This window comes from Aplidium turbinatum, chromosome 3 (assembly GCF_918807975.1).
Source record: "Aplidium turbinatum chromosome 3, kaAplTurb1.1, whole genome shotgun sequence".
Classification (NCBI taxonomy): domain Eukaryota; kingdom Metazoa; phylum Chordata; class Ascidiacea; order Aplousobranchia; family Polyclinidae; genus Aplidium; species Aplidium turbinatum.
In genome coordinates, this window is record NC_137474.1 from 43,789,184 (window position 1) to 43,802,928 (window position 13,745).

General features: G+C 40.9%; 1 protein-coding gene across 1 annotated transcript; it reads right to left on the reverse strand.

The window, feature by feature from the left end:
• Positions 1-10,779: 10,779 nt before the first annotated feature.
• On the reverse strand, positions 10,780-13,117 carry LOC145767235 (uncharacterized). Its single transcript, XM_082579024.1, has 2 exons — positions 12,887-13,117; positions 10,780-11,996 (listed from the first exon to the last, which is right to left on the reverse strand). Exons 1-2 carry the CDS (start codon positions 13,082-13,084, stop codon positions 11,844-11,846), a joined length of 351 nt encoding a protein of 116 aa, XP_082435150.1. The 5' UTR covers positions 13,085-13,117; the 3' UTR covers positions 10,780-11,843.
• Between the last annotated feature and the right edge of the window lie 628 nt (positions 13,118-13,745).

The window sequence follows — 13,745 nt, forward strand, 5'->3', positions numbered from 1 at the left end:
TTCTGATAACGTTGGGCCGAGAGCAGTTGAGAGAATAATTTGAGATTGTTACCAAATAGAGACATCGGGTCCCACACGCAACACACCATCAAAAGCAAAATATCGCCCCAGAGAAGGGAAAATTACTCGCAACTTCATTTAGAAAAAAGTTAGTTCTTTACCAAAATCATGTTGACTCTAAAAAACAGTAATTCGACATGAATGCAAACATATCATTCAGGAATCTACGCAATGTGTCTTCAGTTCCTGATCCCTGTTGGAAGATCCCGCTCACCTAAATTCATCTGGGGCGAGTCCAAAATATACTCTAACATCTTGTTCACGATACTTTTTGGGTAAAAAAGCACCCGGTTCTGTGTACGAACAAAGCGATAAGATCAAGCAACGATGGTTCCACTCTTGGTGCGCGCAGTTAAGCATTCGTCTTAAGAAACATTCCCTTCAGCGGTACCTAGCAGATGGAATCGTTTACAGAGAGTGACACTTTAACAACAAACGGAAACTTTAAACTGCAGACCTCGGTAACTCCAGTTCAGTTGTTTTTATTTCTGACCATCACAGAGAAAACAACATTGCAAAGGTATAAAAAAAAGATTAAAGCGAAAAAACTCGAACGTTAAAACGTGCTTGAGACTGATTAGCCTAATGTAATTAGCCTAAGCACAAAGAAACTTGGCACGGTTCCAACACTTTCAGAAAGATTGAAGATAAATAAAAAATAAATATATCAATCGTTTACAATCTATGCGTAGCCTATATTGCCATGACTGTAAGCATCAGCCATCATTATAAAGATCACACTGTCAACTAAAACCTGGGACTTTTACTTTAAATGTGTATCGAGTTGAAGCAATCTGCTAATCTTCGTGTCCACCATCGAGTGGCTGTTGATTTAATTGTTTCATTTAGTCGCAGTCGCGTGCACTTATTGGTAGTCGAACAGACGTCGATCGAGCGCCGACTCTCCCCCACCCAGTCAAGCATTGCAGTGAGAAGTAAAGTAAAAGAAACCAGTTGGCAGAGACTCAAACTCATGTAGAACTGATCTTCTATTTTGGATTTTTTTAAACTGACATGTTGACCTGCGTTCCCATATCAGCGTTGGCTGTGCCTATTGCTTGGTTTACAGCAAGAATGAAGATCTGTTTATGTTGAACCGATGTTTTAGAACGTTAAAATAACACTGCACTGTTGTTTCTGTTTAGTCAATTTATCACAACAACGGCTGCTTAAATAAGCGCGATTTTTCATACTACAACACTAAGCTAGCCGATATGAGAGGCTTGAGTGCTTGTTTGAAAATTTGTCTGACGATCTGTTTGAAACATTTAAATGTCTATCTCAAACCACAAACACAAGCCAATATTACACTGGTGGTGTCTAAATATGTCGTCACAGTTGGAAACAACTAAATCTGATTTATGACCTTCTGTATGATATACAATACACTATCTGTTCTGTGCCCACGTACGTTATTTTGTATGCTTCTAGAAATGTTACATTGGTATTCGGTAATACAAACCACTGTATGTCTATCTTCTGTAGCGCGTTTATTTTATGTTATGCTATCTCACAATGACAACTCAGTTTGTTTCACTATTTTTTTCATTAATATTTTAAGAGCCAATATCTGAAAAAGCGCGTTGAAAAAGTCTAGTTTCAAGATTACATTGATGAACAATGAAGTTCTTTCGGAAGCCCTGGTTTAAATAAAGGTTTCCATACTAACTTAAAATTCCAAGGTTGTTTCATGGAAAATTGTTTTTCTATAAAGTATGACGTCATAATCACGCAATTCATCATTCTCACTAATTTACGTGATTCGCTGTGAAGCGTGATTTTAACATGAAAACAACACTGCCTGCTCTCGGATCTAACCCAAACAAAACTATGCGTGATTGTTTCTTCAAATAGAAACTGACACACGCCACAGATTCAAGAGGATAACTAAAAAAGCTCATCAAGTCTTATAAAAGACTTGAAACATAATCATACAATTACATAATTTGTAACTGTTTATGCGCACCAAGCAACGAAAAATTGCGTTTATGTCGCCGTTCCGATCATTTTTAACGTTTTAACCACGTAAAAAGAAGAACATCTTTTAGATGAGAAGTAATTAGATCGATTAATCTTTCAAATATTTGTGATATTTTAACAACTACAAATAGATTGTGTGAAAATTGTCACAAAGCAAAAGTTGTTTTTGTCATCAGCGAGCATTGCTTGCTTGGACAAGCATTTGCGCGGAGAGTTTCTGGAAACAAACCATGATGCTGTAAAATTTGCTATTCAAAAAAAAGCCTTTCTCCTTAGTATTTATGGTGTTAATATCAAAACTTTCTGTGTTTTTGAAACGGTTAAAACATAAAAGCTTCTATGCAGTAGCTTTGCCAGGAGTACAAGAGGTACGTTTAGCAGGGGGTCCAGGAGGTACGGTTGGACTCAATCGCAGGGTGATTTTAGAATCCCCGGGCATTTCTAAGGAACCCGAGACCAGTGCCGGTCTTAGGGTATTTCGGGCCCTGTGTGGAATATGCTTTGCGGGCCCCAATGACAATGATCCAATTCAGTAGCGTAGCTATAGGTACTTTGAAAGGGGAGGGGGGTTTGACGGCCGAGGGGCGAAGCCTCATGGCGTGTTCGCCAAAGGCGACACCCAGCGATAGGGGATATGGGGGTCCTCCCCCAGAAATTTTTGAAAAATTACTTTGAATTTGGTGCATTCTGTGAGCATGTTCAACAAAAATTACTTCATTTTCTGAGTAAATTGCGGGCCCTGTGCGATCGCACGGTTTGTACACCCCAAAGACCGGCACTGCCGAGACCTTAAAAAAATATCACATTATCTTATGTGTTTGTGTTAAACTTATTTTGTTTAGAGATGACCTCGAAGTTTAGGAGAAAATAAGCCTATTTGCATTTTAATGATTTTACCAGCATTTTCTCCTCGCTTGTAATCGTGCTTTTCCTATTGTTCGAAGTATTTGCTTTGTTCGATAGTTTTAAGTAAAGAATACAAAATTAAAGCTATCCAAATCAATCCGAAAAATGAAACTTTAAAGTAATCTCAAGTTTCTTTTTTTCTTGCTCTGCAGAGGTCCCCTAAGGTCAAAACAGTTGTCGTCTGTCTGCAGTTAACCGAATGCCTTTTTAGGCATTTTGTTTTAACTTATAAATAAGAATTTTAAAGTCATTTAATTTTCACTTTGTGTGGAGCTACATGTGCTTGAGAGGTTCCGGGAGAGGTTGGCAGGTTGCTGATCTTTTTGTTTTCAATTCATATACATACACCTAATAAACATGCAAATGTTTAATCATAGCTTGAAGCTAAAATGTTGGTTTTATGATCTCTCGGCTGATTGTGCCTTGTATTTCTGATAGCCTAAATTTCGAAAAACTAAACTTCAAAAGTGCGACTGCTATCTCTCAATACTGCAAAGCTGCTGGTTTCATTTTCATAAATGACAAAGTCTTTTAGTGTTGCCAGATTTTCAATGTTATTAGCGTGATGGCGCGAAACTTTTCGGTGGCCCTGACCTAATAATAAGAATGTCCACTTCTGAGGCGGTTTGATGCCTTGTCAGGCCACGCCAAAGATTTTTTAATTGATACTGCGCCTCTTTATCGGAATAAACCTGACACTGTTTACTTCGTGAAGCGCTGAGAGCAACGCATATTTGCAATATATACAACGCTATATGAAAACGCAAATGTTATTGTTAACCTCCAAAAAGTAATTCATTGTTTGCAATGTCACCAGTAATACTGGTGGCACAAAATATACACAGAAGCTATATTTACCAAGTAGGCCTACCCAAACATTGTAGTTGAATGAGTTTCGCTTTTATAGTCCAGTCAAAATACGGTTTGACCCTGAACAAATTCCAAGAAAGCGTTTTAATGTTTTTTTATTACTATTATATGTGGGGAACAACATACTAAAAGTTTACCAAAAATTGATTACCACAAAGGTTCTAAATGTGACGTCATAAGACGATGACAGCCATCGCACTAAAAATAACCAATATTTCCTTATTTGCAAGTGCACCGAACTGTACTACAACCACGAGAACAATTGCAGTGAATTATTTTCAGAAGTGTTTCTGGCGCAGGTGAAGTATCTATCATCACTGGAACTAGACTGTTATTCTGCAATTCCCATCCCCATTCAGTAGTGCCCATGGTCTCACCATTGTCCATCCAAAGTATTACTTGGAGGTAACTCCGAAGGGCATGATACTTCGTTGCAGAGGAGGTTGGTGGCAGGCGTTCAGGTGTGACAAAGCTTTTGGCTGAACCAACTTTTTGGCAGAGACTAGAATACCTCATTGCAGACAGATTGTCTCCAGGTTTGCCCCCGAACAATGCCACCATCGCTTTACACCCAGCGTCTTCAATCTCAGCTATGTTTTTCTTAGGTGTGGAAAACATCGTAGCACAGCTATTTAAGACAGAGTCTCCCTTCAAAACCTTGTGTAGAGCGAGTTTTTTTCCGATTCCAAAAACCGCGGAAGTGGTATCGCATCCCGTGAATGCATGCAGAAACAGAAGACTGCTGCAGACATCGTTTCCAAGCAACTTCTTCATAACCTTAATGTCGTATACTGTTGCAGGACTTCCTTTATCCGAGTAGAAATAAAGCTTGTTGCCATTGCTAGTTGACGCGTGATGAAGTAACAACACTAGTCACTAATAGATCTGTATCTTCGCCAATGAGACTATTACTTTTGTTGGATGACATTGACACTGCTGCCTTAACAATCTCCACATCTGCATCTCCCTCTGATTGTATTACGTGACAACCTCTGTCCTTCATGCATTGTGAAATGAGGTTGATAAGAGACTGTTTGTTCTCCACATTCGAAAGGAAATCCTCCTTTTTCCCGACAAATTTCGTTCCTTCAGCAATGTTCACTTTGTTACTTGTTCGATTTTTGCGCCGTCTCTGATGGGTAATGTCCTTGGTATTTGGTCCTCCAATGTAACCATCAAATACTATCGTAGCCTTACCATATTGCTTTACTGTGAAAGATGCATAGTCGTCAGCGATTGAACAATATGTCTTACCTTCTGACCACTTCAGTCGATGGAGAAGAGAACCTCCGTCAAGAACATTATGTTCCACTTCTGGTACATCCTTGAGTACTGCGTCATCTTAACTCTGTTCTTTTATAGTAGCCATCAGTTGTGCTTTGTTTGGTTTGCGTAAAAGATGTTTTGCCTCAAAGAGGTATGGTGGGTATGGTGAAAGTTCATAGGCCATCACCTCATCAAGGGAAAGATGAGCAGTTTGAGACACCACAAGAAACCTTTGGAACAAAAGAGCGGGGTCTATTGTTTTGTCCATAGCAACGTCAATTGCCACACTAGATGCCAGGGTCTTGGCTTTCATTGACCGCTTGTACTTAACTGAAAACAGTGATTGACCCTCCATTGTTGCCACTATTTCTCTGCCAATGGTAAACAGGTTATGGACATTCACATCCTTATTTGTATTGACCCCGGTGATAATGTTGCGAAGAGACACTTCATCAGAAAAAGGTGAAAAGATCTCGAGTTTATCTGCAATTTTCTCCAGGTCTTCACGATCTCTTCTCGTCCTTGACGTTCTTGCCTCCTTGTGTTGTTCACTAGTGACAAAGCTCTGGCGAGTGAAACCCTGCATTGTATCACTGTAGGAAGAGGACACTGGCACAGACAAAGTCCACAAGGCCCTCTGATGTTCGGACATTCCACTTCCTCTGGTGAGTCCTCCTGCAGTTTTTAGGGAGCGCATCAGAGCTTGCTCGATGACTAGGTCGCAACCCAAGCCTGCCCAGTACTGATCAGTACGCCTTACAACATGCAAGCCATTCATAAATCTATGGAACACTGATGGCATATTAAAAAAATGGGCAAACATTCGGCTACAGCATGAAGGTGCATCAGCCAGGATCCTGTACGATCGGCCTCGATAAGCTCCTTTACAATTCATACCATCTGTTGTAATTCAGCCATAGTTTACTGGTGCGAGAGTGAGCGGATAATCCATTTCTTTTGGTGGACAAGAGGTGGACAATTTCACTAAGGCAGGTAGAAGTGATGACCGAACTCAAGTCACTGTCCCCTGTCAGTGTCCGAGCATACAACTGCTCAAGTTCTTGCAACAGGTCTGCAAAACCGGGATGGTCGCAAAGTACTTTGTCTGCAACTTGCTGTGTAAGACACTGATCAAGGAGGAGATGGCCACGAACTGCACGCTGAACTGCCTTTCCAGTCATGATGTGTTGCACAGCATTGTCACCGTAAATTGCTCCCAAGATCTCTTTGATTCCACTCCCATCCAACAACTTTCCTATGGCACCCATAAGATTCATCAATGTGTGGAAGCTCCCGAGCATCAGGACAACATCTTGAACCGGGCTGTCTTCAGGCACCTCGTGTTTGATTTTTGACGCTTTCCAGTAGAGTGGCTGATCGAATGTAACAACTGCAGCGGAGCGGTGTTTATCAGCAAGTTTTCACAGATACTCAAGAGTGGAGAAGATGCATGACTTGTCTCCGGAATACATGTCAATGATGGGCAGGAAGATTACCTAAGACGACCCCGGATGATCACAGTCTTTATGTAGCATGTGCATCATTCTATTCCAGCTCGGTGCAGGCTGTCTGAAGCGGAAAGACATCTCCCACAATACATCAACCCGATGGTCAATGGCGTCGAGAAATGGCAAGGGCTTGAATGTTATGTTTCGGCGAGTGTGTTTTGCGAAACGGTATTCCCTTACATCAACTCTGCTTTGTTCAACTATCTCCAAGTCCGCAGTGTTCCGTCTGAGAGCAGTGCGACTGACCTTCCTTCTTGGAGTAACAGTAGCTACCATCCCCATGCCGTGGAAAGTCCCCTTCCCATCTAAAGTGATGCTATTATGATCGACGTTGTCCGCAGCGAACAGCAGTGCCGTATCCAGTCTGTCTATGGTACCACCGAGTACATCCTGGCCAACAGAAGCGGCAGCGTTTTCCTCGAATCGCTGAACTTCCGAATATGATGAACAATATCCCATGGCTGAGAGACTGTCTACAAGAAATCGAGACCTGAAATGATGATGTAGCTGGATTGCTAACCCAAGCTGCAATGGAGCTACTACAGCCCTGGGACGTACTGCCTGAACAACTGATTGTCCAATGCTTGCGACCTTCCTGTGAATGTCCTTTCCAACGAAGAGGTTTTCAATCAAGCAACGCAAACTCAGGGGGAGATAATCTAAGGAAGACTCACATTCAAGCGAAGAAGTCTTCGGATATTCATCGGTTGAAGATGGGATCTTAGACTTGATATCGCTCTTGATGAGTTTCGCCGCAGTCTCTATGATGGCTCTCTGCTGGGCTTCTTCATCCTTTTCCTTAATACTGAAATAGTGCCTCAGGATTGTTCTTGTCTTTTCACGGAACGTTACAATGTTAGGCAACCCTTCACACTCTGCTATGAATAGCGAATCGCCATACTTCTCCTCCAGCTTATACCTCAGCCATTTATTACTATAGGTAGCACTGTCTCCTTCTACAAGATACTCCGTCATTTTCTTTGCAAGATCTGTGACAGTCAGTTGCTTTTCATCGTTGTCCTCGAGAAAGGCACACATTCTCAAGAATGCTTGCTCTTGGACCATGTTCATCGGCCTCCCTACCTTCCGCGGTTTCTTTGTAGTAGATCCACCACCATGACGCATAGGAATTCCGTAATTTGTCCGAAAGTTAATGTCACATGAACGATGATACAGACAGTCTGCAGCATGTAAGTCCTTCTCAAAGTACGCGATTCTCCCTTGAATGGTGATTGCCCAGTCATCATTACGCTGTTTGCAATGTGACAAGATGGACCTTACAAATCCATCCGTTTTAACAAAGCTATAGTCATCGAAATTAGCACTAGACCTTGTCTTCACCACTTCATGTCCATAGAAGAATCACTGCATCGTGCTACCATAGGATCCAGTAGACACCCGTGTACCTCTCTTGGCAGATGAACGATGAACGGAAGTAGCTTTCTTATCCAAGTCTATTTGCTTCTTGTTTATGTAGTTCATACGAAATCTCTCGTGCACCACTGCTCCAGCAGCTACCACAGTGCTAACGCCCCTCTCAATACTGGCTTTATTGATCCCTTGAGCTCCTTTTGCACCAATCACAACTCTTTCTCTGTCATCTTCTACTTCATGGCTGCATAAGGGGCAAGTTTCTTGACTTTCCATCATTATTATATAAGTTTTCTTATACAGATTATTATCAGATTATTATCGATGCTTTACTGTTTACATGTTTTTACAGACCTTCTGATGATCCGTTAGGTGAAACAAAGATACTATCCAGTTATTATAAGTTTTCTTATATATATTTAAGTTATATACATTCTCAGCTCTGTAAGAAAAAAATCAATTGTTAGAACCAACAGAAACATTACTGCAATCTATTTATTACAGTCATCAATGAAATCATACACAGAAAACTGTACAAAATATGATAGACACTGAAAGGCGAGTCGCCTTTAACATTTTATAGCTTTGGCGGCCATATTCTTTGACGTCACATTTGGACCCTTTGTGGTAACCCTTTTTTGGTAAACCTTTAGTATGTTTTTCCCTACATGTTATACTACTAAAAAAAACAATAAAACGCTTTCTTGGAATTTGTTCAGGGTAAAGGTTTTTTTTTTCGTATTTTGTCTGGACTATTAGCAGCATGATCGTTGCTTACTTCACAGTGTAGATTCAAACGATCTGTTATAGCCTGATGCTGCGGGTTCTTTTTGGCAATATCAAATTACACTAGCTTTCGGAACACAGTTCCCTAGTCATGTGCTATGACGAATGGTGTTAAAGTCAGTGAGTGGTTTTTTAAAGTGGCTCTTTGGTTTAGCTTGAGGCTGCCGGCTGTTGAGTTTCTGTGCTGTTAGGCGTTATTGCTGTGAGGTTTTGTTGGATCAGTTGATTAGGTGACGTAGTTCTTCCCTTTCGGCGCGGTTGTTGATTTAAGGATTTTGTTTGCTAATGAATATGGCCTCTTTGAAACGTAATTGTACCGCGTCATTTTCTCTTCCAATAATTTTAAATTCAAAGTCTGCTTGGCATTGTTGTTGGATGTTGGTGATCAAATACCGAACTTTTATCCGAGCTGAGATGTTCTTTGAGGCGGGAATGGAGTGGGCGGATCGTGCTGCCTATGTAGCTTTCCTTGCATTTTTTGCATATAATCTTATAGACACAGTTCTTGGTGTTGCACATGTTGTCGTTCCGTAGTTGGCAGTTTTGCATCCGGCAGGGTTCGGGTTTTTGTGGTTTTTTAAGTGCGTTTCGGAGGGTTCGGGAGCGCCGAAAGAGGCGGACTGGTAAGTCCAGGTCTTTGAGGATAGCTATCCAAAATGCTCTCAACCAAGCGCACCCAGCCATCAACTTTGAAATAGAATTACCAACAGCAGACAACACCATCTCACTTCTGGACTTCACCATAAAAATCGACAAAGACGGCACAGTCCACCACGAGTTCTACCAGAAAAAAGCAAAGACAAAACTACTTCCACACTTCGACTCGGCCCTACCCACAAGCACTAAGAAGACCATACTCTTAAACGAAATACAGAGAAGAAGGGATAGATGTTCTTCACCCAATAAAGCAGCACCACACCTGACTGAATTCGAAAAGACAATCAGGGAAAACGGATACCCCAAAGACTTCCTTAAACAACCACCCAGACGACGACGACAAAGCAAACAACCCTCCCCTCAGACATCATACAACCCAATACATTTAGAATTTCCTTATATGAGCGACGACGCGGACCGTAAAATAAAGAAAATCTTCAAAGACCTGGACGTACCAGTCTGCCTCTTTCGGCGCTCCCGAACCCTCCGAAACGCACTTAAAAAAACACAAAAACCCGAACCCTGCCGGATGCAAAACTGCCAACTACGGAACGACAACATGTGCAATACCAAGAACTGTGTCTATAAGATTATATGCAAAAAATGCAAGGAAAGCTACATAGGCAGCACGATCCGCCCACTCCATTCCCGCCTCAAAGAACATCTCAGCTCGGATAAAAGTTCGGTATTTGATCACCAACATCCAACAACAATGCCAAGCAGACTTTGAATTTAAAATTATTGGAAGAGAAAATGACGCGGTACAATTACGTTTCAAAGAGGCCATATTCATTAGCAAACAAAATCCTTAAATCAACAACCGCGCCGAAAGGGAAGAACTACGTCACCTAATCTACTAATCAACTGATCCAACAAACCTTCACAACAATAACGCCAACAGCACAGAAACTCAACAGCCGGCAGCCTCAAGCTAAACCAAAGAGCCACTTTAAAAAACCACTCACTGACTTTAACACCATTCGTCATAGCACATGACTAGGGAACTGTGTTCCGAAAGCTAGTGTAATTTGATATTGCCAAAAAGAACCCGCAGCATCAGGCTATAACAGATCGTTTGAATCTACACTGTGAAGTACTCAAACATTATTCTTAATGCAAAGTCTTAGATTAGCAATCTGACTGCTCTCAAGCGTGGTAAATCAAACTTGAAACTTTGCACAATGCCGTGGCCAATTACGGTACTTTTTCAGTTCTGTTGTTTTTATTTCTGACCATCATATTTTTAAATGTAATATTCATTTCCGTCTGGATGTTGACTGTGAAACGAAAATTCTTTTGGATTGAAAAAGTTAAATGGTGTTCGACTTCTTGGAGTGTTGGGTGATGACTTGCAGCTGGAAGCCAACAGCAGATATAAGGCATAAGCTTATTTATTAATGTCCGCATTGCATTAGTGCGATAATAAAACAAAAATACAAACCGCAGCGAAACCTTGCGGATATAAACCACAAAATATTATTCACTAGAGAGCAGCGCATCATACTGTTATACCCAGACAGAAAAATCCATTATTTTTACATTGATTCAACGTGTGCAGACGTTGAATCAATGTGAAAATGACGGGTTTTGCTGTCTGGGTAATTTAATTCAAACGGTTGGTTTATTTTGCAACTACCAACGTTTTAATAGCAGACTAAAGTTTTGTCGAAGTAACTACCCAGAAGCATCCCGGCTACAAATCAATCATTTGTTACATTAATTTAACATCTATAGATATTTAATCAATGTAAAACGATTGATTTACTGGATGTCAACACAAAAGCACAACCCAGTTTGCTTTGGATGGAAACACGAACCATTGGCTCATGCAAGTTGTCAAAAAAATCTTAAAAATCAGTTGGGATGGAAATAGAAAAAAGAAGTTTATTTGTACAGATGGTTAGTATTCTGTGATTCAAACTTATATATAGTTGAGTTAAAGTAACAACGAGTTTAGATCACAAACTTAACCGGAATCAATTGCCATCGTATTGTGAGCATGCATCATCCAAAAAGAGTTTCATGAAATCTGTGTTCTTGAAAATATTTCATCGGTTCGCAAGTCTACTAATTTGTTCAGAACGATACCGGCCTCATGATCTTCAGAGCAATTGTTTTGAAAGTTTGGTTTAGTTGTTGTTTTCATAATGAAAAAATTAGTCTGATCGTAATTAAAAACACCACAGATGTTCCTTCTCAATGCTGTTTGCCTTCCTCAGTGTGAAGTGTTATACAGTACAAAGAAAATTACCGATACCAATTCGTAAATTTTACGTAGTATCAACATTATTAGACACGCGCACGCAAACAAAGTTCGCCTGTTTTACATCGTTTCAACATCTAGTAACATTGAAATAATGTAAACCATGTGTAAACTTGGAGACTTTTGCTGACTGAGGTTGCGTTTTCAAGAAACAACACAATGGTTGGAGCAAGATATCACGAGCTATTGGTAACTTCTCGTTGCATTGCCTGCATCTCAGGTTGCCGGAGGTAATCCATGGATCCCGTTTCTGTGGTCTCCTGGCACAGTACGAAGCAGGGAATAACGCACCAAAGCAAGCAGTCCATCCAGAAACTACCTTCTATTCCCTGGTTCATGAAATATGGATTAGAGCAAGCAAAAAATAGGGCAAATAGTAAACAAATTATACCGAGCTATCGGCAATCGGCATATCCTAGTAGTTACAGGACTGGTAAGGTACTCAAAAGAGCGCCAATTCGACACAGCTCAAAAGAAGGGGTGGCTGTGACTTCGACAGGACACTTAAAAGCATGCTTGAACATGAACGGGAAGATTGTCTTCCTTGCCTTCCCGTCCACTTAATCTAAATCTTCAATCCCAGGTGTAAGCTTGAAAACGAAAAAAAAAACCTTTGACACCGGCCTGACAAAACAGTAGGAGGGCCTCAAGTTTATCTTTTTAAGCCTAAGACACGTCAAACTTAACACCGTTTTGAAGGCAAGATTGGGTTTGCAAGCTGCATTCTACAAGGGAGCCAAACTGGCAAAGACATGTTGGCCTGCTGCATGCAAAAATCTGATATATTCGTAATCGAAATTTTACACTCTTGATGAGGCTTCGTAGGTCACACTCACAGCTATTGAATGTCGGCTTCATTGCCGAGTGGTGAGAGCCCTGGAACGACGTTCGAAAGGGCGCCGGTTCGACACCGCTCAAGAGCATGCGGCTGTGTCTTTGGCAGGACACTTAAAGGCATGCCTGAAGGTGGACACAAAGATTGGCTTCCTTGCCTTCCCGTCCACTTAATCTAAATCTTCAACCACCAGGCGTAAGCCTGGATACGACAAACAGCTATTGAATACTCGAGATACTCGTAAGCAAGGCAATCCAGCTTATCTACAATTTGTGATCTCATTGGCATCAGTGTGTTATTATAAAATTTGATTTGGGTAACTTTGATTTGTTATAAACTATAAAATCACTGACGTTTGCAAAGTTTTAAAAACATACGACCTACCTTTTTCTTTCTGATCAAAGCTCTCAGAAGAGCCCCCGTGATGCAAGGAGCTGCTGAAACCCCAATGACCCACAAAACGGGGTTATTTTCCCCAACAGCCTCAGCGTTTTTCCCCACGGAAAGAGGCCAAGCAAAACAGGTGATGACACTGAGACCTATGTTCCCAAAGCAGCCACAGAGGCCAGTTTTCCAAGCCATTGTATGAAGTATTGTAAAAACAAAAAACTTTAAATAAAGTCTGAAAAGCAAAAATTTATGTTATCACTTAGCAAATCAGATGGTTTTTGTATATTGTTGTTCTGCAACTGCGCTTCACAAATCGCAAAGCTTTTTACGACTATGGTGGTTATTTCAGGTTTTGTATCTTATAGTAGTAACGAGGCTATTGGACCTAACGACTGCTTCAGCCTTCACAGACAGAGGAACACAAGTCGTCAATTTATTTTGTTTCAACAGCGCCATATATTAACAAACAAGCAGAGTAAATGTAATTGTTAAAACAATGCATTGTACAACTGTTAGTTTGATTACGGCGCAATCAGGATGGTAGTGAAAGACCATAAGCACTTAAGTAGTCACCTAGTCAACCACCCTATAACAGTAAATCATACACATTCATACACACATGAGGGCAGAGGCAACCACACTACTTCAATGAATAAAAAGGGATCCATTTTAAAGTCTTTGACCTAACCTGACCTAGAATCGAACCTGAATCTACCAGGTCCAGGAATAGAGTCAAAGAGAGTTGCTACCTGCAACAAAGCTGGTAACAGCTCAATGTGCTGCCAACAAACACGACCCGTCAAACAAGCTCCTGTAAATCGTTTCTCATTAATAAACATGCAAAAGTGGCTTA

Excerpts from the sequence above, each read along its gene's own strand:
- LOC145767235 (XM_082579024.1), bottom strand. The coding sequence starts at position 13,084 with ATGGCTTGGAAAACTGGCCTCTGTGGCTGCTTTGGGAACATAGGTCTC. Across the intron at positions 11,997-12,886 it reads CTTTGATCAGAAAGAAAAAG|GGAATAGAAGGTAGTTTCTG; the intron begins GTAGGTCGTATG and ends TTCATGAACCAG.